Source organism: Podarcis liolepis (assembly GCF_965112155.1).
Source record: "Podarcis liolepis genome assembly, chromosome: 8".
In the NCBI taxonomy this organism is placed as follows: Eukaryota; Metazoa; Chordata; class Lepidosauria; order Squamata; family Lacertidae; genus Podarcis; species Podarcis liolepis.
The window spans coordinates 7,131,259-7,154,035 of record NC_139560.1 but is presented as its reverse complement, the minus strand read 5'-3'; the positions used below and the strand labels follow the sequence as shown (position 1 = coordinate 7,154,035).

The following is a 22,777-nucleotide window of genomic DNA, read 5'->3' as shown; positions in this document are numbered from 1 at the left end:
GCCTGATAACAGAAGCTATTGAGATATCAAGCATCAGAACAACCTGGCCACTATAAGGAAATTCTGCCCTTGGTATGTTCATTTTCCACCTTTCCATTTTGATTCTCTGGCCCCATATCTGCACAAACGTATTATCCCAAAATACAGATGTGCTTTTACACTTGCAAGACTGGATGTTTTGCCATCTGCGGTACTTGAGGGTCGATTCCAAAAGATCCCGTCTGAGAAACGTCTTTGCCCCTGTGGAGACGGTAGCACCGAAACAGTGGCACACGTCCTCCTGTCTTGCACTCTCTACAAAGATCTAAGTAACGAGATCATCACCCCACTCATACTAACCATCCCAGGGTGCTCAACCACTGCCACAATGTCCTTTCTTCTATCAGATCAAAATGAGCAGATAACAGCAAAGGTTGCTAGATTCATAGCAGGGGCAATCAGAATAAGGGCCACTAACTGACTGTTGATTCAGGACTTTAAATTGTGCTCTTATATCAAATATCCCTTTCTGCGTATACTGTGATGTTTTATTGTTGCTATGGCTATGGCCATTGGCTAATGCGAATAAAGTTTTTATCTTATCATCATCATAACAGAAGCCTAGCCTGCCTCACATCAGACTCCCATACCCTCCAACATTCCTCAAATGAGAATAGAGACATTTCTCACTCCCCCTCCAATGACCCTCCTCAGCCCCCACATTTTTATCCCCCCACCAACGGAGCATTTCCTATCAGAAGAAGGGTGAGTGCCGCCGCCACTGCACTAATGAGAGACACCCTCCACCACCCCGATTTTATTGTATTTTATTCAAACCACACATCATCATCATCATCATCATCATCATCATCATCATCATAATAATAATTTATTATTTATACCCCGCCCATCTGGCTGGGCTTCCAACAGAACACTAAAATACAATAACCTACTAAACATTAAAAGCTTCCCTAAACAAGGCTGCCCTCAGATGTCTTCTAAAAATCTGGTAGTTGTTTTTCTCTTTGACATCTGGTGGGAGGGCATTCGACAGGGCGGGTGACACTACTGAGAAGGCCCTCTCCCTGGTTCCCTGTAACTTGGCTTCTCGCAGCGAGGGAACCAATAAATACACCAATAGATACATTTTAGAAAGGGGCAAGATTAGATGTGGATGCACAAAGTGTTTGTTTTTAATCAAGACTCCTTTGTGCTCCACTCCACTCCCACTTTCTCCTGCCCCAGGGTGTCCCCGCCCTTTGCCTGCCATTCAGAGCCAGTGTGTCACACAGGGTTGGGCAATGGCGGCCGCAACCTCTCCTCCTCCTTGCCTGGTCTCCAGCAGTTGCTACAAGCTGCCCAAGGGAGGAAGCCAGAGGCAGTGGCCATAGAGAGGCCATGGAGAGGCAACAGGGTGGTTCCTTACAGCTGCCACCACCTCTCAAGGACAAGTCCTGGCTCATCTTCTTCCCCAAGCTTGGCAGCAGCTGCACTGGTGGGGGAAATAGAGATATCCAGGATCAAATCAGAAACTGGGAAGGCTTTTGTAATTCTGAGACTGTGCCCGGAAAATCTGGACACTTGGAGGATATAGGCTCCATATCAACCCACCATCTCCATATACTGTGGACTGGAGCCACAGATCCATTAATACTGGGTTTGTGTTGGTCACCCAGCCTTGAGGCCCCAGTAAAGGTAAAGGGACCCGTGACCAATAGGTCCAATTGCGGGTGACTCTGGGGTTGTGGTGTTCATCTCGCTTTATAGGCCAAGGGAGATGGCGTACAGCTTCCGGGTCATGTGGCCAGCATGACTAAGCTGCTTCTGGAGAACCAGAGCAGTGACGGAAACACCGTTTACCTTCCCTCCAGAGTGGTACCTATTTATCTACTTGCACTTTGATGTGCTTTCGAACTGCTAGGTTGCCAGGAGCAGGGACCAAGCAACAGGAGCTCACCCCGTCACGGGGATTTGAACCGCCGACCTTCTGTTTGGCAAGCCCAAGAGGCTCAGTGGTTTAGACCACAGTGCCACCCGCGTACCGAGGCCCCAGTAGGTGACTGTAAAATGTTCTTAACAACTGGCTATCACCACCCCACAAGCCCAGGGGCACCAGTCTGCACAGTGGAACAGAATTCCTCCGCCTCTCTCAGCAGACAGTCCTCTGATTTCCCCAATACAAGAACCAACCATGTGGAACAAGGTCAAGCCAAGTGTTAGCGGCAAATTGTTACTCTCAGTTGTTTGCATGCAGCTCTTGGGCATGAAGTTGAAGCTGAAATGTGTCCCTTGCAAAAATGGAATAGGAGAGGGAGAAGGAGGGAAGGCAGAATGAGAGAGAGCTCTGTGTTTCAACTATTTGTTGCCTGGAACTAGATTTATCTCATTTTAACCATAGCAACTGCTCAGTAGTGCAGAAGCTTAAGACGACACATGGTGAGAAAGAGATAATGTGGGGACACTGTCGTTTGCAGAAAGGGTCACAGCACTGTGTGCACTCCAACATCAGCTGGAAGCAAGGAGACAGCCCCCAAGAGCAGCAAAACATCCCCTAGCTAGCAGAACCCTGAATCAAACACCAAAGTAAAGATCAGAAAACAGTGTCTGCCATATGGGTCCAGTCCCTGCCATGAATCATCATACCACTCAACTGCCCCAATTAAATTGGGAGGTCCTGTTTTGGGAGGCTGTGCTCTCAAGAGCACAACGCCCCAAAACATGCTTTTTGGGTGCTAGGATCTCATGCCGATCACATGACTTGTGTGGGACAATGTCCCGGAAGAAGCACATCCTGTTTTCCATGGCGACATGTTGGAGGGTGACATGATGTACTTCTGGAGGCATGGTTGATGGTGAAGGACAGAGGAAGGCAGCAATTAGTGCCTGACTGATGCAACAATATTTGTTTCAGTGCTGGCCCCCAAAGTAGGTCCCAGTGAAGAAGCAAAATACCTTGGACTGGTAGCACTATCATCTGTAACTGAAGCCCCATCTGCACTATGCATTTAAGGATGCATCATACCACTTTAAACATTCACAGCTTCCCCCAAAGACTCCTGGGAAGTGTACAGTGGTACCTCTGGTTAAGAACTTAATTTGTTCTGGAGGTCCATTCTTAACCTGAAACTGTTCTTAACCTGAAGGACCACTTTAGCTAATGGGGCCTCCCGCTGCCACCGCGCTGCCACCGCACAATTTCTGTTCTCATCTTGAAGCAAAGTTCTTAACCCAAGGTACTATTTCTGGGTTAGTAGAGTCTGTAACCTGCTGCTGCATCGTGAGTGCTGGAGAAGGCCTCTCCCTCCTCAGGCTCATTCCATCCGGCCTAGGGGGCGGGGCCCAGACTCACCTTCGCCACAGCTTTAAGAGGCCTCATTGGGGTCTGGGACATCGCTGCTGCTGCATCGTGAGTGCTGGAGAAGGCCTCTCCCTCCTCAGGCTCATTCCATCCGGCCTAGGGGGCGGGGCCCAGGCTCACCTTCGCCACAGCTTTAGGAGCCTCGTTGGGGCCTGGGACATCGCTGCTGCTGCATCGTGAGTGCTGGAGAAGGCCTCTCCCTCCTCAGGCTCATTCCATCTGGCCTAGAGGGCGGGGCTCAGGCTCACCCCCGTAATAGCTTTAAGGACACTGGTGCTGCTGCAGCATATGTTAAACATGTTTATATATATTTTAAGGTGTTTTAAAGGTGTTTTTATTGTTTATTTTGTTGTACCACCGTGAACGGTGGTTTTTATCCATGTATTTTGTTTTGTTCCGTTTTGTTTTGTTTTGGGGTCGGACATTGAGTGGGGTGGGGATTGGTTTTGTTTGGGCATAATTGTTTTTGGTTGTTTTGTTTTCAATTTTATAAATGGAGGCTTGTATGAGGCCTGGGATTGCTACCGTGGAGGGGCGAGGGAGGTATGGCGGTGGGGGCAGATATTATAGGCGAAGGGGATCGAGATACGGATATGCTCGTACCCCTTCCAATCTGCGCCCCATCCCGAGGGACGAGGGTAGGGTGAGCAAGGATTACTCACCTCCTTCACTGGTGTTGTGCAATGCCAGGTCTATAGGCAACAAAACCTTTCTTTACCTCGCAGGGGGTCGACCTGGCTTGTGTGACGGAGACCTGGGTGCGCGAAGGGGTAACTGTTACCTTACGAGAGATGGCGCCCCCGGGTTTCTCCGTCCTCCACCAGTCACGGACTGTGGGAGGGGTGGCAGTATTAATCCGGGAAGATTGTTCTTTCAGGGCTCTACCATCGCCATCGATCCCCGGCATTGAATGTGTTGGCCTAGTGTGGGGCTCCGAGGAGAGCTTGGCTGTCTGGCTGGTGTACCGGCCACCTAGCGCACCAGCAGCCACCCTGTCAGGCCTGCTGGAGGCGGTGGCCGGCTGGGCCTTGGAGTTCCCTAACCTATTGGTATTGGGAGACTTCAACTTCCACGCTGATGCCACTCCCTCCTCACAGGCTCTGGACCTGGTGTCTTCCATGGCGACACTAGGGCTCTCCCAGTTTGTTTCGGGCCCCACACATCAAGCAGGCCACACGCTGGATTTGATCTTTGGCGCCGGTATAGATGTGATCATGTCTCCTTCGATGAAGGTGCCATGGTCTGATCACTACGCTCTGAAAGCCAGGATTGACTTTCCACCCCCACCCTGCTTAGGTGGCGAGCCGATTTGGGCTCGCCCGCAGAGGCTGATGGACCCTGATAGATTCCGTCAAGCCTTGCGGGACCTTGCTCCCCCTGGCGACTCATTGACTGAGCTTGTTGAGGGCTGGAATACCCAGCTCCTGGCAGCCATCGATGAGATCGCACCTAAGCGCCCTCTGCGACCCCGCAGAAACCGGGCTCCCTGGTTTACCGAGGAGCTTCGGAAAATGAAGCGGGACCTCAGACGGCTAGAGCGAGTATGGCGGGGTGCCCGTGACGGAGCCTCAAGAACATCTTATAGGGTTTTTATGAAAACCTATGAGATGGCAGTGAAGGCCGCTAAGAAGTCTTACTTCTCGGCCTCCATTGCATCCGCTAGCTCTCGCCCGGCGCAATTATTTAGTATAATTCGGTCTTTAACGTCCCTTGAAGGACAGCCAAATTTAAATAACAATCTGACACACAGCTGTGAGGCATTTGCGAGTTTTTTTGCGGAGAAGGTCCTGTTGCTCCGCCATGACCTCCCTGCCAATTTGGATACAATAAAGGAACTGGAGGCCCCTCGACTGTCCTCGGGTCCAGTATTGGACCACTTTGACCGGATATCTCCAGCCGATGTGGACAGATTCCTCCAAGCTGGAAAGCCCACCACCTGTCCTCTTGACCCGTGCCCGTCATGGCTGATTAGAGCGTGTCCAGACGAGGTGCGGGCCCCCCTGGGGGATATCATCAATTTGTCCCTTGGCACCGGGATATTCCCAGGGGAACTGAAGGAGGCGGTGGTGCGTCCGCTCTTAAAGAAAACATCGTTAGATCCCTTAGATCTATCCAATTACCGCCCGGTCTCGAATCTTCCATTCCTGGGTAAGGTGATTGAGAGAGCGGTTGCTGAACAGCTTGGTAGGTTTCTGGATGAAACATCTGCTTTGGATCCATTCCAGTCCGGCTTCCGTGCTGGTCATGGGACCGAGACGGCTCTGGTCGCCCTAACAGATGATCTCCGCAGGCAGCTGGATCGAGGCGGGTCGGGGCTGCTGATTCTTCTAGATCTGTCAGCAGCCTTTGACATGGTCGATCACGAACTCCTGGACCACCGCCTTGCCGACGTGGGGATCCAGGGCACAGTCCTTCAATGGCTGCGCTCATTTCTCTCTGATCGGGGACAGAGGGTGGCGCTTGGGGGGGAATTGTCATCGCGTCACTCCTTGGTGTGTGGAGTGCCTCAGGGTGCGATTCTCTCCCCGATGCTTTTTAACATCTTTATGCGCCCCCTCGCCCAGCTTGTCCGGAGTTTTGGGCTGGGTTGCCATCAGTATGCTGATGACACCCAACTCTATCTGTTGATGGATGGCCATCCTAACTCGGCCCCAGACACACTGACCAGATGTCTGGAAGCTGTGGCTGGATGGTTACGTGGGAGCCGGTTGAAGTTAAATCCTTCGAAGACAGAGGTCCTCTGGCTGGGGCGGGACGATATGGGATTGAGGGGGCAACTCCCATCTCTTGTGGGGGTGCAATTAGTGCCAGCACCGTCCGTTAAGAGTTTGGGTGTAATCTTCGATACCTCCCTCTCTATGGAGGCGCAGATTACAGCTATAACAAAGGCGGCATTTTTCCATCTCCGCCAAGCTAAGCAGTTGGCCCCTTATCTCTCTCGCCCTGACCTAGCCACTGCGATCCATGCGACGGTCACCTCCAGACTGGATTATTGTAACTCGCTCTACGTGGGGCTGCCCTTGAGACTGACCCAGAAACTCCAGCGGGTGCAGAATGCCGCAGCGAGACTCCTTACGGGGTCTTCGCCGCGGGATCACATTCATCCGGTGCTATACCAGCTGCACTGGCTCCCGGTGGAGTACAGGATCAGGTTTAAGGTGCTGGTTTTAACCTTTAAAGCCCTATACGGCCTAGGACCCTCGTACCTACGGGACCGCCTCTCCTGGTATGCCCCACAGAGAAACCTACGGTCTACAAATAATAACACCCTCAAGGTCCCAGGCCTCAGAGAGGTTAGGCTGGCCTCAACTAGAGCCAGGGCCTTCTCGGCTGCAGCTCCAACCTGGTGGAATGCTCTGTCACAAGAGACTAGGGCCCTGCGGGACTTGACATCTTTCCGCAGGGCCTGCAAGACAGAGTTGTTCCGCCAGGCCTTTGGTCAGGGCGCAGCCTGACTCCCTCCTCTGGCAACCTGCACAGAATTTTGTTTAATCGGTTGCCATCAATTTGATTTTAACTAATTTTTATAATGAAATATTTTTAGAATGTGTTATTATTTGATTGTTTATTTGATTGTTGTTAGCCGCCCTGAGCCCGGCTCAGCTGGGGAGGGCGGGATATAAATAAAATTTATTATTATTATTATTATTATTATTATAACCTGAAGCATCTGTAACCCGAGGTACCACTGTAGTTTGTTAAGGGTGCTATGAGGTGTTAGGAGATTCCCTACTCCTTTCACAGAGCTATAGTTTCCAGAGTGGTTTAACAATCAGCACTCTCCCCAAGGAACTCTGGGAACGGTAGCTTAGTGAGGGGAATAGGGACCTGCAAACATTTCTCAGCACCCTTAACAAACTACAGAAAAATGACAGAAATGTCTTTATCCCAAGAAGAAATAGACCCCTTGTGCCAATTTTGGTGATAGGTAAGTGGTCGCCATTTATCACATACTGGAATAAGCAGTGCATGTTTATGTCACTGAACAGAAATCTGTTTCTGTAAAGGTTAAGCATGATAATGATTTTTTTACAAAAACAGAAAACAAGGATGAGATGGCAGTATGATAAAGTGGATGTGTAGCACAATGGTGGGGACGTTTTTCAGTCTGAGGACCACAGTCACTTAGAATCATAGAACTTAGAGTTGGAAAGTACCCCAATTCTATTATTACATAAAAAAAAACCTCCATATATTATTTCACCCTTCCTTTGTCTTGTCTTATGATGCTCGCTTCAGTACAGCCACTTCAGTTCAGGAGGTTGTAGACTCTCCTTCCTTGGAGGTTTTTAAGCAGAGGCTGAGTGGCCATCTGTCATAGATGCTTTTGTTGAGATTTCTGCATTGCAGGGGGTTAGACTAGAGGATTCTTGGGGTCCCTTCCACTCTACAGTTCTATGGTTCTATGATACTGGGAGATACAGTAAGATATATTTAAAGAGTCCTTCAAATCCATTTCCTAAGCAAAGGAAGCACCTCCCAGAATCTTGAATTTTTTCTTTTCCTACCCCTCTCTTTTCCCACCATTACATAAACTTCTATTCATGTCTGGAAGTTTGCCATAAGAAGGTTATGCAACATTAAATTGGCCAAAGGGCTATTGGCTCAAATCCTTTCTCGGGGGTGGGGGTGGGCTGCTTGCTTTACTGAGATGATGGTGATGGTGATATTACAGCAAAAAAGGCAAACCTTTGTTAAGAGGAACATATGGTTTTCTCAGTTGATTGGATGAACATAAAGCGGGGGAAAGGCGTTTGACTCTGCCCTTTGGCACTGCTCCTAGATGGCTGTGACAAAGTGGAAGATGGAAAGCATTTTGTAGAAGAGCCCCTCATTATGGGATCTGATAACATCATACCATCCAATATTTCTCCAATGAAAATAGGGACATCCTAAGGAAAAGTGAGACATTCTGGGATCAAATCAGTAACTGGGATGGCATCTCTAAATCAGGGACGTCCCTGGAAAATAGGGACAACTTGGAGGGTCTGTAACATCCAAAGGAATGATGTGAGCTGACTTGCAATCCACTTTCTCAGCATTCAGCAAGGAAGCCAAACAAACTGATGGTGCAGGAAGACAGTAGAATATTCTTCCTTTGCTACCAATTTGATCCCACTCACTCTGTATTTAACACCAGTAAGATTAAATCAAATGAAAAAGAAATGTTTGGTGTTATGTTGGAGGAGATGCCAGGAAACTGGGACTTACGTTTACATGTGGTGGGGGTGTAAATATGTACAATTTTTTTGGCAAAGGGTATTTAAGGAGATAATCACTGGGTTAAAGCTGACCGAAAGTCCAGATGTAGCATTGTTATCAATTTACGATGGGGTGGAAGGTTTGCAGGCTATGGAGGACATGCTCACAAATTTATTGACAGCTGTATGAGTTATTATAGCTAGGAAGTGGAAGGTGCAAGGTGAATATAAAATAGAAGAATGGAACAAAGAGGTTGCGGGTATAGCTATTAATGATGAATTAACAGGTGTTGTTAAGGTAAGACAGGGAATGTGCAGGAGAAATGATTTTTAGGAGATATGGAAGGTATTTGGAGAATTTGTACTGTTAAAACGGAAAGGGGTCAAACCATTGCAAGAGGTGTTGAAATTTTGGGAGGTTGGATAGTTATAATGGAATGGTCTTGGGGGTGGGGTGCACATTTTATATTTTATATTTTATTACTTTGTTAAAATAAAAAATAACAATAACAATAATGAAGCTGGTGGGGGAGAGAAAGCCTCAGTAAGGCCTACAGTGCCTGGTAGCAGTTCTGCCAGGCTTCAGACTGGGACTTCTCCCAGTCCTACCGTAAGATGCCGGGGAATTAAAATCAAGACCTTCTGCATAAAAAAGCAGATACACTGAGCTATGTCCCTGGGCACACGGTGGCCATGAACCTTTGGTGAAAGATCAGGGGTAGCCGTATGTTTCTGTCATCCATTGGTTGCTTCTTCTGGTTTTGGAATGAGAGAGAAAAGATGGCTTTCTTTTCTTTGCATTCCCCACACGAGCCTCCAGAAATAGCCAGTGTTTACTACAGTTCCGTGGCGTTAAATCAACTATGGCTATCACCTCTAAAAGCCTGAGAAATGATCGAGTGTTATCCGTAGTGGGAACTTGCTCACTTTGAAAGGGGGAGGGAGAGAGAGGGAGAATACCCAGTTTCCTTGCAGCTATAAATGGATTGCTCTAGACTATATTCCCAAAATAATTCTGATTCCCCGACAGAGGAAGCCAAATCTTGTGGGCATCTATATAAGCCCACAGATGTTGCAATCAGAATACATTATGGAAATAAGAACATTAAGCAAATTGTCTAAATCAGCAGCCCTCGGGAGACCCTGGAGCCAATTTGAACCCCAGTGTGCATCAGGTCTTCAATTTTTCTTCTCTTCCTTCCTTTCTTTCTTTTTTTACTGGAAAGGTCTGCGTGAGATGTAAGAGCAACACTTGTGTGCCCATTCATGTTATTTCGGGGTTATGAATGGGAGAATACAGTCAATCCCTCTAAAAGCAAACTCAGGAGGTTGAGTGGCCTAAGAAGAAAAAAACACACACCACTCCCCAAAATAAGAGGGTGGTTTCTACCTTCCTAGTTGTGCATATGAGTTTGTAAATTAAAGGAAAGATGTGTTTTGAAAAACTCTTAATGGGTGGGCAATGAAGCAACTCATGAGCAGGACCTGAGCTCAGCCACACTATTCCCTCTTACGATTCCCAACAGCACTTATTCAGAGGCATACTGATTCCACCAGAGGACATGGAACACAACCATCATGGCTAGTTTTAAAGATGTTCAGGTTTTGCTGTGAAGCACAGCATGAAAAGGTGGAAGGAACAGGGGGGGGATGTGCCCTTTTCCCCTCCCTTTCACTGAAACCCCCTCCATTCCCATGATACTGAGCCTCTTGGGCTTGCTAATCGGAAGGTAGGCGGTTCAAATCTGTGCGACAGGGCGAGCTCCTATTGAAAGTAGATAGTTAGGTACTGCTGCAGTATGAAGGTAAATAGTGTTTCATTGCACTCTGATTTCTGTCATGGTGTTCAGTTGCACCAAAAGAGTTTAGTCATGCTGGCCACATGACCCAGCTCCTGCCAACCTAGCAGTTCGAAAGCACGCCAGTGCAAGTAGATAAATAGGTACCACTGCGGTGGGAAGGTAAACAGTGTTTCCATGCACTCTGGTTTCCTTCACGGTGTTCTGTTGCACCAGAAGCAGTTTAGTCCTGCTGGCCACAAGACCTGGAAAGCTGTCTGTGGACAAACGCTGGCTCCCTCAGCCTGAAAGCGAGATGAGCGCCACAACCCCATAGTCGCCTTTGACTGGGCTAAACAGTTCAAGGGTGGTTTTTTTTACCTTTTTACTCAAATAGCTCGCGCATGAGTGCTCCAACTGGAGAACAGCCTTTACCAAGGGTGTCATGGACTTTGAAGAAGCACAAACGCAGGGCAAAAAGGAGAAATGAGCTAAGAGGAAGCTACATTCAGCAAACCCTCACCATGATCAAGTCCCACCCAGAAACCTATATCCCCACTGTGGAAGGACATGTGGATCCAGAATTGGCCTCCACAGTCACTTACGGACTCACTGTTAAGACCATGTTCATGGAAGACAATCTTACTTGGCTACAAGTGATCGCCAAAGAAGAACTCAAATAGCACCACAAAGGTCTTATTCTACAGTCTCTGGAGCCCTGAAAAGGAACATTTCCCTTAGCAGCTGAGGATAGACATTTTACTGCACATCAGAAGAATAAGAGGAGGAGGAAAAGGAGTTTCTGTTTACTACTTTAATGTTCAAAGAATGCCATATATGTTTTCTTAGTTATTTTTACAATTGCTCTGGGAGGTATACCACTCTTGTGATCACCTCACGTTGCATTTGGGTGGGGATTGTTGAAAGTAGGTGAGAGAGGTTTGCCAGTGTGGTGAAGTGGTTAAGAGCGGTAGACTCGTAATCTGGTGAACCGGGTTCGCGTCCCTGCTCCTCCACATGCAGCTGCTTGGGCTAGTCACACTTCTTTGAAGTCTCTCAGCCTCATTCACCTCACAGAGTGTTTGTTGTGGGGGAGGAAGGGAAAAGGAGATTGTTAGCCGCTTTGAGACACCTTAGGGTAGTGATAAAGCAGGATATCAAATCCAAACTCTTCTTCCTCCTCCTCCTCCTCCTCCTCTTCTTCTTCAGGCCACATAGCAATTTCATGCCTGAGAAGAGATCTTTGGAACTGCAGCCTTCCAGATCACCATCTATACTCTTCACCATTAATCTATATGGGCTCTTGTTGAGTGACTGAGGGTGGGGGGCGGTGAACAATGCATGCAGCCACTGTAATCTGAACAATTGCCCCTGCTGAGGTAACCTCCCTGTGTAACATCAGAGAACCTTGCCTGCATTGCACAGCATCACATGGTCTAATGTTGATGCAATCAGGGCTGCAGGAGAATCCCAAATCCTGAGATTTCAGGGCCCATACCTGAGATCTTGGGGTGGGCCCTGGTGATGTCAGAGAGCAGCCCCTAATAATGTCATGGGGTAAGCCCTGGAGACAGAGCTTAATTGGAGCAGAGAGGGGAAGACTCTCCCCAAATGCCAATGGTGTAAATTGCAGCCAGCTCTGCCAGGCTGAAGCTTGCAAGTGGTGGTGGTAGTGTTAAAGGCTGCCCGCCTTGAGATTCAATACCTCCACTTGCCACCTACAGGGGGTGAGGCAGACGTGAAGGCTTCTGCCAACCCTAATTGCAACACCATATGGGGAAGCCTAACCCACTTTGCAGAGCACCCACTTTGCATTCATATCCAATCCCTGGTATCTCCAGTTAAAACAGGGACATGGGACAATTTTCTGCCCAAAGACTTCATTCCCTTCTGGACAATCGCATGCAAGTGTTGGGCAGACCCACGGGCAAAAATGAGCAAGGCAACCCATGCAACATTTAGGTTTCTAAGTAGGCAGGTGCCGACACACACACACACCTCGCTCTTCCATCCAGGCAGCAAGGAACACATGACAACCAGACAAACACACTCAAGGAGTGTGCAATGCTGGACCAGTGAAGGAAGTGGCCTGGATAAAGGAGGCTGGGGAAGGTGTGTGGCCTGAGGGGAGTCCTGAGGACCACTTTTGGCCCCCAGATCTGTGCCTCCCCACCCCTGGGTTATTAGAACACCAGGTGATAGGAAAGGTCTCTGCCATAGAACCTAGAGAGCCAGTCAGAACAGACGAAACTGGGTGGTGCTGATAACTAATCGGAGTTCACTGTGATCCTGTCCTGGCATGATCACCAAATCCTGAGGAGGATTTAACTGCTCAAAAGATGCAATGAATGAGAAAAGGCTGAAGGAGCTCAGTTTAGCTCGGGGGGGGGGGTGGAGAGAGAGCAATCAACACACATCAAGGACTATCAGCAAAGTTATTTCAGTGGAGCTGGCATATGCAGAGTTGATATACCTTTGAGCTCCAAACAGCCCATAAGGGGTCCTCATGTTTGTAAGCACCCAGAAACACTGGGCTTGCCACTGCTGGAAACAGCATGCTAGGCTAAAAGATTTTTATCTAGCCGAGCAACACCATTCTTATGCACTGTTGAACTTTGAATCAGAAAATAGAATCTGAAAAGTAGATGAAGGTGAATGGGGTTGACATAGAGAAGGAGGAGACATTTTGCTCAGGTACAGAAATAAACAATCGAATTGTTCTCAATGCTCAGAAATCATTCTCTAAGAAACCTGTACAGTAATAAGTAAATTCCTTTAATCCCCTGCAGAAACTTTTTTGAACCACCGAGTCATGAAAATTTCATGAGAAGTCACTTCAACGCTCCCAGTGGAACACAGTGATATATTTTCTGCACAGTGATTGGGTGTGAGGGGGCAGGATTGTATCGCATCCTGTAGAAAACTTTCTTACCAAAAAATAAAAATTCAAAGAGTATGGCAATTGGGAGTCAGAAAATATCCTCCAAGGAATGGAATAAATATTTTGAGCCTCTGCTAATACTGGAGCTGGCAAATTAGCTAGACCTCTCACCTCCCAGAGGGGAAAAAATCTACCACTGGTTAATGAAGGGAAGGGTGGGCTTCATTGGACGGAATTAACAAAAATCGGCCAAGTTTTATTAGTGCAATGGTGCTTGGACGCTTCCCAATTCTACCGCCTCTCTTGTCATCATTTGTGAGTAATTAGCAATAACCACTCAGCATTTAGGAGAGCATTTGGTTTCCTTAACAGTGAGCAGCTGTATCAACTGACCAATTCAACCAGTTTAGCACCATTACTTCTTGTATGTTGGTGGTGCAAAATGGGTCTCCAGAAAGAAAAGTAATCTTTCTAACCTTTCCATTTCACTGGCATGGTTTCTTAACCAAATGCTCCCTAACTGGAGAGCTGGTGTGGTGTAGTGGTTAGAGTGTGGGACTAGGACCTGGGAGGCCAGGATTTGAATCCCTACTTGGCCATGAAGCTCACCGGGTGACCTTGGACCGGTCACAGCCTCTCAGCCTAACCTACCTCACAGAATAGAATAGAATAGAATAGAATAGAATAGAATAGAATAGAATAGAATAGAATAGAATAGAATAGAATAGAATAGAATAGAATAGAATAGAATTTATTATTTCTAACCCCGCCCATCTGGGCGGCTTCCAACAAAGCATTAAAATACAGTAGTCTGTTAAACATTGAAAGCTTCCCTAAAGAGGGCTGCCTTTAGATGTCTTCTAAAAATCTGGTAGTTGTTCTTCTCTTTGACATCTGGTGAGAGGGTGTTTCACAGGGCAGGTGCCACTACCAAGAAGGCCCTCTGTCTGGTTCCCTGTAACTTGGCTTCTCACAGTGAGGGAACCGCCAGAAGGCCCTCGGAGCTGGACCTCAGTGTCCGAGCAGAACGATGGGGGTGGAGACGCTCCTTCAGGTATACCGGGCCATGGCTGTTTAGGGCTTTAAAGGTCAGCACCAACACTTTGAACTGTGCTCGGAAATGTACTGGGAGCCAATGTAGGTCTTTCAAGACCGGTGTTATGTGGTCTTGGCAACTACTCCCAGAGTTGCTGTGAGGTTTAAATGAGGAGGAGGTGGAGGAGGAGGAGAACCTTGGATGCCACCATGAGTTCATTGTAGGAAAAAGATGAGATGGAAATGCAATGGAAAAACCATCCGTTGACAGAAGATGGAATGGGGCCCAAGGCACATGACTGCAGCATCATATGAGAAGTCATAACTTAGTGATGAAGCAGCAGCTTCCATACAGAAGGTCCCATGGCATCTCCAGTTAAAATACGGACAGGGAAAACATTTACAGCCCCATGGCTTACTTCCCTGCTGGACAGCTTTCCATAGTCCACATATATACATACATGGATCAAGCCAGAGGAAAAAGAGACAGAGCCACAAATGTAAAATTGTCGAAATGTAGAGTTGGAAGTGACCCCAAGGGTCATCTAGTCCAACCCCCTGTGATGCAGGAAACTCACTTAAAGCATCCATGACAGATGGCCATCCAACCTCTGCTTTAAAACCCCCAAAGAAGATATCCCTTAAGATTTTTGAAGATGGCTATCAAATCTCCTCTCAGTCTCCTCTTTTCCAGGCTAAACATACCCAGCTCCTTCAACCGTTCTTCATAAGGCTTGGTGTCCAGGCCCTTGTTCATCTTGGTTGCAAATTTGCATTTGTAGAGTGCACTGTATTCCCCTCTCTCTCTCTCTCTCTCTCTCTCTCTCTCTCTCTCTCTCTCCTCTATCCATAATCCAGGCAAGCAATATCAGAGTCTGAGGACACATTCTAGCCAGCCAAAAGGACTCAAGACCAGTCAGGGACACAAAGCAAGCGAAGTGCGGACAGCATGCCAGACAGGAACTTGTGGCTTAAATCCCAGCTGCACCAGGATGTATCTCGAACCTGCAATTAACTCTCAGTCAAAAACTACATGTGAGCAGCGAACTCATGAATCCAAATTTCCCAGGTGCTGCTTCTCTGTGGCAAAGCAGCACTGGGAGGGGATTATTTGGATGGGAGAGAAGGCAGAGGGGCTAAAGGACATCTAGCCTTTTCATTGCCCACTTATTTTTATCTTTGCAACTCATGTGCAGACAGAGAAAGAGCAAATTATGAACATAGCCAGTTGCCTTATACTGAGTCAGTCCATTGGTCCATCTAACTCAGTGAGCCTGCACAGGTAAAGGACCCCTGACAGTTAAGTCCAGTCGCAAACGACTCTGGGGTTGCAGTGCTCATCTCGCTTTACTGGCCAAGGGAGCCGGCATTTGTTTGCAGACAGCTTCCGGGTCATGTGGCCAGCATGACTAAGCCACTTCTGGCGAACCAGAGCAGCGCACAGACACACCGTTTACCTTCCCGCTGGAGTGGTACCTATTTATCTACTTGTACTTCAACATGCTTTCAAACTGCTAGGTTGACAGGAGCTGGGACCAAGCAACAGGAGCTCACTGCATTGCGGAGATTCGAACCACCGGTCTTCCGATGGGCAAGCCCAATGCTCAGTGGTTTAGACCACAGCGCCACCCATGTCCCTCCGTTCTCTGTAAATTGGGAGTATTAATGCCTTGCCTCAAGAACTGGTATGAGAGTGAGTGCGGAGCCTCTTCAAACATTGCACTTGCTTTTCAACGTACCTCTCAAAAGGCAAACTAAACTCTTCTTTAAAAACATACATGCACTAGTCAGAGTGAAAGAGTGAGGGCACGCTCAGCGAAAAAGCCAATATGTGAAATGCGAAAATACCTTTGAGGGACATGATAATAAGGATTTGGAAGCACCTTTAGGTGGTCTTACATATCTCTCTCTCGCTCTCTCTTCCTTCAAATCCCTCCTTGGAAATGATTGATTTATTATTTAATTAAGGTTTATTTATTAAAAGCCTTCCCTACTTCTTCTCCAGCAGTTCCAAGTGGTTTTACATTTTAAAATTAATTAATTAATTAAAAGCGCCTTCAAAAGAAAAAAAGGGGAGAAAATCACAACATCAGCACACCACTACAGATTTAAAGTAGCCACGGAAAGCCCTTTTTCCAGTCAAAAACCAAATAGAAGAAGTAATTCCTGCTGCATCTCTTAAAAAAATTACAGGGACCTAGCCCTCCTAACCTCTTCATCGAAACAGTGTCACAATTTGTGGTCTGTTGGGACCCATCTGCACTATCTATTTAAAACAGTATCATATCTCTTTAAAGAACTGTGGCTTCCTTGAAAAAAGCCTGGGAACTGTAGTTGGGTCCTGAGAGTCGTTAGGTGACCCCTAGTCGCTTCGCAGGGCTACTATTCCCAGAGTGCTTTAATTCTCAATCCGTCTTCCCAGGGAGTTCTGTGAAGGGAATAGGGTTCTCTTAAAAGCTCCCTATGCCATTTAAAAAAAACTACAGTTCCCACGTTTCTTGGGACAGGGAGCCATGACTGTTTAAAAGGGTATTTTAAATGTATGCTGTAGATGGGGCCTCACTGAGGAAACCCAGGTCTGAGCTGGCAGCAAGGATGGAAGAGAGAATGCAACCTTGGTTGTATTGGTCCATGCGGAGAACCAGCGATGATCCTTAGTGTGTGATGGTCTTGGGAAAACTGGTGAAGATTCTATTTCACAAAACCGTCATTTCACTTCTGGGTCCCCAGGTGCAACAGCAAAGGTTTGTAGTGCTGGTCCTCAACTACAGCGAGGTCACAGTAGCTGAGTACACACTATGCGTTCAAAGCACACAGTCACTCCCGATAATCTTGAGAACTGTAGTTCATAGAGCTACAGTTCCCAGCACCCTTGAACTACAGTTCCCATGATTCTTTGGGGGTTCTAAATGTGATTCAGATGTGTACACACCTGATAGGCGTTAACGGCGTTTGCTCACATTCACTTGCCCCCTCCTCTCTCTTATGTGCCTCTATTCCCTGTCAGATTTGGCACTGTATGTTCCTAGGGGCAGGGACACTGGCTTATGCTGTAGAGCATCATATACACTGACGGGGTTTCTGCAAATAAAAATGATGACAGTGAAACTCTAAAAGGTGGCATACTAAGGATTTCTGAACATAGGAAGCACTTTGGAGCAATTTAAATCAGGCATAGGCAAACTCAGCCCTCCAGATGTTTTTGGGACTACAACTCCCGTCATCCCTTGCTAACAGGACCAGTGGTCAGGGATGATGGGAGTTGTAGTCCCAAAACATCTGGAGGGTCGAGTTTGCCTGTGCCTGATTTAAATATTTGCCGTTTTTGATGGGGCGGCGGTGTTGAAATATTTTGTACAAACACACCATAATTGCTAAACCTCGACCAACTTGCTCCGTGCCAGATGTCAAATTCTGCACCTGGGTATGCTCACCTCTGAGACACTCTGATTTCCTTGCCTTTGATAAGAAGCCAATCCAGAAAACACAACCAACTGTTGTATTTATTGACATTATGCAAAATATGGAAATTTCAGATTGCATTTGCTAGTGAAAGCCCACTAGCTGTACCCTACGGAGGCACTTGCTGCCTTCTCATTAATGCATAAAATGTGCTTTTTCTTCCTGAGTTGTACTTAGGTGGTTTCAGAGAGAGAACAAAATGTGTGCAAAGCGACGTCTTCAAGGTTAGTTTAAAAATAGAAACTTAAAAAAAAAAAACCAGCCGAGCGGCACACTTGATGTCACTGCAGATTATTCTAAAATAACTTTTTTTTTAAAAAAAAAAAAGTGATTTCTCTAAAGGCCTAAAACTACTGAAGTGGAATAAAGAAAACAGAAGCACTTTTTAAAGGTATAAATTAACCACACGTGGGAAATTGTTAATTTGTCCTCATGGGTTGGTAGAACTTGATATCCATTGAAATAAATGGGTCTGAAATTAAGTCAAGGCCAACTTGTCCCATTGATTTCAGCAGGACAGCAGTTTACTGAGACTGCAACCTTTTACATACTTACCCGGGAATAAGTCCCATTGAACTGAATGGGGCTTACGTCTGAGCAGGCATGCATAGAATTGCACTGGTAGTGGATTTTCAGTGATAATGGTCCTATATATCCCAGCTTGAAGAGCACTCAAAACTATCTGGCTTTTTTTTAAAAAAAATCTATGCCTACAGGCTGGATGGAGGGGAGAGTGCCTTCGAGCATGTACAGAGTGCTTCTTCTCAATCCTAAGTAATCACAATAGGAGCACATTCGGACACATTGGCTTAGCCCATGGCTTCCAAGTTGGTTTGAACCTTGACACCTGTTGTTTCACAAATTAAGCAATGGAGATGCAAGTCATATTTGGGGTATAAGCCAGTCAAAGTTAACACTTAACTCTCCCATTGAAATCAATGGGACAAGAAAGTGTTTGCCTTTGAATAGGTCATGCCCATGGTTATATTCAGAGTTCTCTTTCCACCAGGCTTCTTCCAATTATTCCTTGTGCTCTTTTAAGAAAGCTTTTGATCTAAATATCCAATATTTTTTGTTAATATGCAGGCAGGCAAACATGTATACTGAGAGCATTAAAAAAAAATCTTTTCATCCTTCTGCAACATACTGTATTACAAAGTATTTCAATTATATACTCGCAATTTTAAATACATACACAAGTTAAGAGACAGCAGATGTTCCGAAACTCACGAAAGGAAGTTACGTCATTGGGTCCAGCTAAACTAAACTAAACCCATTCAACAAACTATCACGACAGCGTTCAGTACAATCATTAAAACATTATAACATTATAAAATATGGAACTAATTTTTAACACTGGGTCAAATTAATTCTCTAAAAGCACTTGGAGAATTTTTGAACGCAGAAATGAAGAAAACCATAAAACCATCAAATCTAGCATGCTGGGGGCTCCACTTTACCTAAATTATATAGTTCGGTATTTGAATGATTGGTATTAATAATTGTATTATAAATTGGTATTGTTATAATGAGGCTATTATTGCACTGTGATTGAAAACTGATAAAAATTTACTGTATAGAAAGATAAAAGCACTTGGAGAAGCAGAACAAATTCAGCAAGTAGAAAAATATCAGAATTAAAGCACAGGGGTGGGGGGTTAATACTCTGCTGTGTTTCCCTCCCTGATCCCCCCCCAAAAAAACCCCCAACTTCACAAAGATTGTTCCAAAGCATTCAGGTTTTGATTTCTACAAAGACCCTTTATGACGGGGGGGGGGGAGATTGAAGTGAAGGGGAGACTCAGCAAAATAAGTCTCAGTTTTGGCCCCCAAAAGAAACATTCTTTTTAAACAAAGTTAGAAAGACATAATCTACAAAATCTCTCCCAGTGTCAGATTACCTCTCAAGCAAGCAATTTACTGCTGGAAACTGCACACCTTCCACACCTGACAGCTTATAAGAAGGTGGAATAGACATTCTGCTGAAAACAGAGAGCTCCTTCGTGTGTTAATGTTTACACTGGCGGTAATGATAGTGTCTGTCTCAATTAATAACGTTGTTCTGTTCTTCGTGTCCTGTCCAACAGAACATAGTGCATGCATTATTAACCAACTATTGTGTTCAAGTGACCTGCTAGTGGCGTACGTTGAGAGAACATCTTCATTTTCTCATGACGTGCATCTGAATATACAAATAGGCAAGCAATAGAGTAAGCACAAAATAAAGTCCAGGGTCCAGAACCTATCTCTTGATACCTCATCAGTGCCTGAGGGATGAAATGGTCTATACACTGAATTTTTTTTTTCATCCTGTCAAGCAATATTTTATTTTAGGAGAGGAAAACTTTATTTGGGTGATTCTGCACTTTTCCCAAGGGTATGGTACGCTGCTAGAAAAACAACTCTGCCTTGTCGACAAAACTGTCATCTAAAAAGTCATGTTACGTTCAGCACCGGGCAAGTTCTCTGATTCCTACTATTTTGCACATTGGACTGTCTACTCCGCCTTCTAAAGTGAGGGGGAGGAGATTGCAAGTAGACAAGAGGAGAGGCACGCAGACAAGGACCTGTTACTACTACTACTGTTGTAGAAGAAAACTTCTGGGGCAAATTGGCCTCTCCCTTCCCAAAGCAAAGGATCAGATGGAAAGATCTGGTCTGTTAGTTCCCTGAATCATGGCAATCCAAGCCTTGGGTTACAATCCTCAAACTATTATTGTGAAGATTCCCAAGTAGCACAATCGAACTATTTCAGGGTACATGGCAATGCCAGTTTACAAACCTTGTCTATTTTTTCTCCCTAGATTGAAAACAAGCTTCAAAAGAGACTTGCAAGCCAAGCCAATACATTTTCTCAAAAGTATTTCCAACTGAGCTCACTGGAACTTGTTCCCAGTTATGTGTGCCTGGGATTGCAGCTTCAGTTACTTTTAAATCTTAATTTATTGGCATCACCTTCCAAATATCATCGCACGAAAACTTGCTTCATTTTGTTGCTTCCCTGTCATGAGTTGGGAAGAACTTCTAGTGGTGCTAAATTCTACCTTCAGAAGTTCCCAGTCACTCCACCCAATTCTACTAAGGTTTAATCTGGAATCTGGGGATGGGGGCAGAGAGACAGAGAGACCTAATGTCCAACAAGTGTGAATTGAAACATTCAAATAAATTAATAGAGTAGGAAAGGGAGGGTCATTTGCTCTCCAACTTTTGGAACCAATCCCCACTGCACAGCTTCCTAAAACCATTCTTGTTTCACCCTGCAAATCCCACAGTTGCCCTGCTCCCCAAATCCTCAGTTCACCCACCTCCCAGTAGACATCTTTCCCTGGGTAACCCGCTTTCATTTTGCATAACTCCTCAACCTTTGGAGCAGTCTGGTCACATTTACTCATGCTTTTACGCACAGATATATTTCATTTTTCGTGTTAGCAGTTCAGCACCGAACAGCACCCAAAGTTTAGGAAGCTTCCCTTCCGACGTCCCTCTCCTTGGCATCTCACAGTTTCTCAACTCTTGGCGCCCTCAAACCTTCCACTTGCACCCATCCGGCATCGCGCGGGGGACTTACCTATGGTGGTGATAACTGTGATGGCAAAGTAGAAAGACCCTGCGAATTTCCACTGGACCCCTGCCCGGTGGGGCTCCAACTGCATGATAATCTCCTCCAGCTGCTGGTAGTCGTCGTTGGTGATGTTGTACTTCCCCTTGAGCCGGGTCTCCTCGGCTTTCAGCTGCTCGTCTTCGCGCATTTCGTGGTCGGACTCCAGGGCATCAAAGACGGCCGCCCCCACCAGCAGGTAAGTGAACGTGCAGATGATCAGGGAGAGGGTCCGCACGTTCTGCCTCTTCATGGCCGCCAGGAAGGGCCCACGGAAGGGACCATGTCCCCCCCTGGCCGCCCGGAGATCCGACAGGGTGCAACAGAGGCAGCCGCCGAGCGAGGCGAGCTGCAAGCGGCGCCTGGCGGGGCTCGGTGGGCTTCCTCGAGGAAGCTGCTGTCCTTGGTGCTGAAAGCGCGGTGGCGGCGGCGGCTGCTCGGGCTGCTGCCGCCGCTGCTGCTGCTGCTCTGGCTGTTGCTGCTGCTCTCCGCCTCGCGGATCGGGCTCCTGTGAGGCGGACAGGCACAGAAGGCTGCTGGAGCGTCTCGACCACGGACCTTGCAGCCGGCAAACTCTGCGCAAGACCTGTCCAAACCAAGCTGTCCCGGCGCGCAGGGCCATCAAGGGCACCTCTTCAGGAAACCAGATCTTGCCCACCCGAGGAGTCGAAAGGAGGCTCAGCCCGAGGACCAGAGGCAGGTCCCCCCCTCCACGCCGCCGCCCACAGTTTTCCCAAACTCCCGAAAACTCCCTCCCCGCCCTCTTAGCAAGGGAAAGCCAAGAGGGAAGTCGAGTCCGTCGGGGAGAGCGGATCTTGCCCGCCCCGCCACCTGTCTCCCCGCAATCGCCCTTCCCCGCTCGGGTTGGGGTTTATTCCGCACTTGTCGAGCCCCGGGGGGAGCGGGCTAAGGACGCGAAGAGGGGTCCCATCAGAGGGGCGGCGGGACGGCGGCACGCCCCTTCCAATCCATGTGCGACTGGGCTGTCCCTCCCGGGAGAGGCCAGCGGGTCCCGTCTCCAGATGTGGCCGGTCCAGGTGTGCGCCGGTGGGATGCCGGCACAGCATCAGCCACGTCCCAAGAAGACTTCTTTTGGGGGCGCTGCCTCTTTGGAACGGAGGAAGAACTTCCGGTAAGTGGGGAAGGAAACTGACCAGCTTGCAAGCGCCACGGCGGCTCTCCCCCACCCCCAAAGGATGCAAATTTTCACCAGGCACGCGCACAGGCACACACGAACATCACACACACACACACACTTCTGCAGGCTGCTGCTTCCTTCGAGCAAAGCCTTCAAGTATGATCAGCAGCAATCTTGAGGCAGATCGTTCCAGGAGTCGCCACGAGGGTCATACAAAGCGCGCACAGCCTTTGCTTTGCAGCCACCAACGTGGCTGCGGGGAGACAGGGCAGGAGGAGGCGGCGAAGTTCGCGAAATCCAGCTTTCTTTAGGGTCAGTTGCGATTTGGCTGGGGAGGGGTCGCGGGG

The 22,777-nt window shown here is 47.3% G+C and overlaps 1 protein-coding gene across 1 annotated transcript in view; it reads right to left on the bottom strand.

The window, feature by feature from the left end:
• KCNK9 (potassium two pore domain channel subfamily K member 9) overlaps positions 1–22,420 on the bottom strand; it is a 106,586-nt gene extending 84,166 nt beyond the window's left edge. The window contains exon 1 of the mRNA XM_083516826.1: positions 21,263–22,420. Coding sequence (XP_083372952.1) covers positions 21,263–21,914 — 652 coding nt within the window. The 5' untranslated portion in view covers positions 21,915–22,420. The remainder of the gene's footprint in view (positions 1–21,262) is intronic.
• Positions 22,421–22,777: the final 357 nt, after the last annotated feature.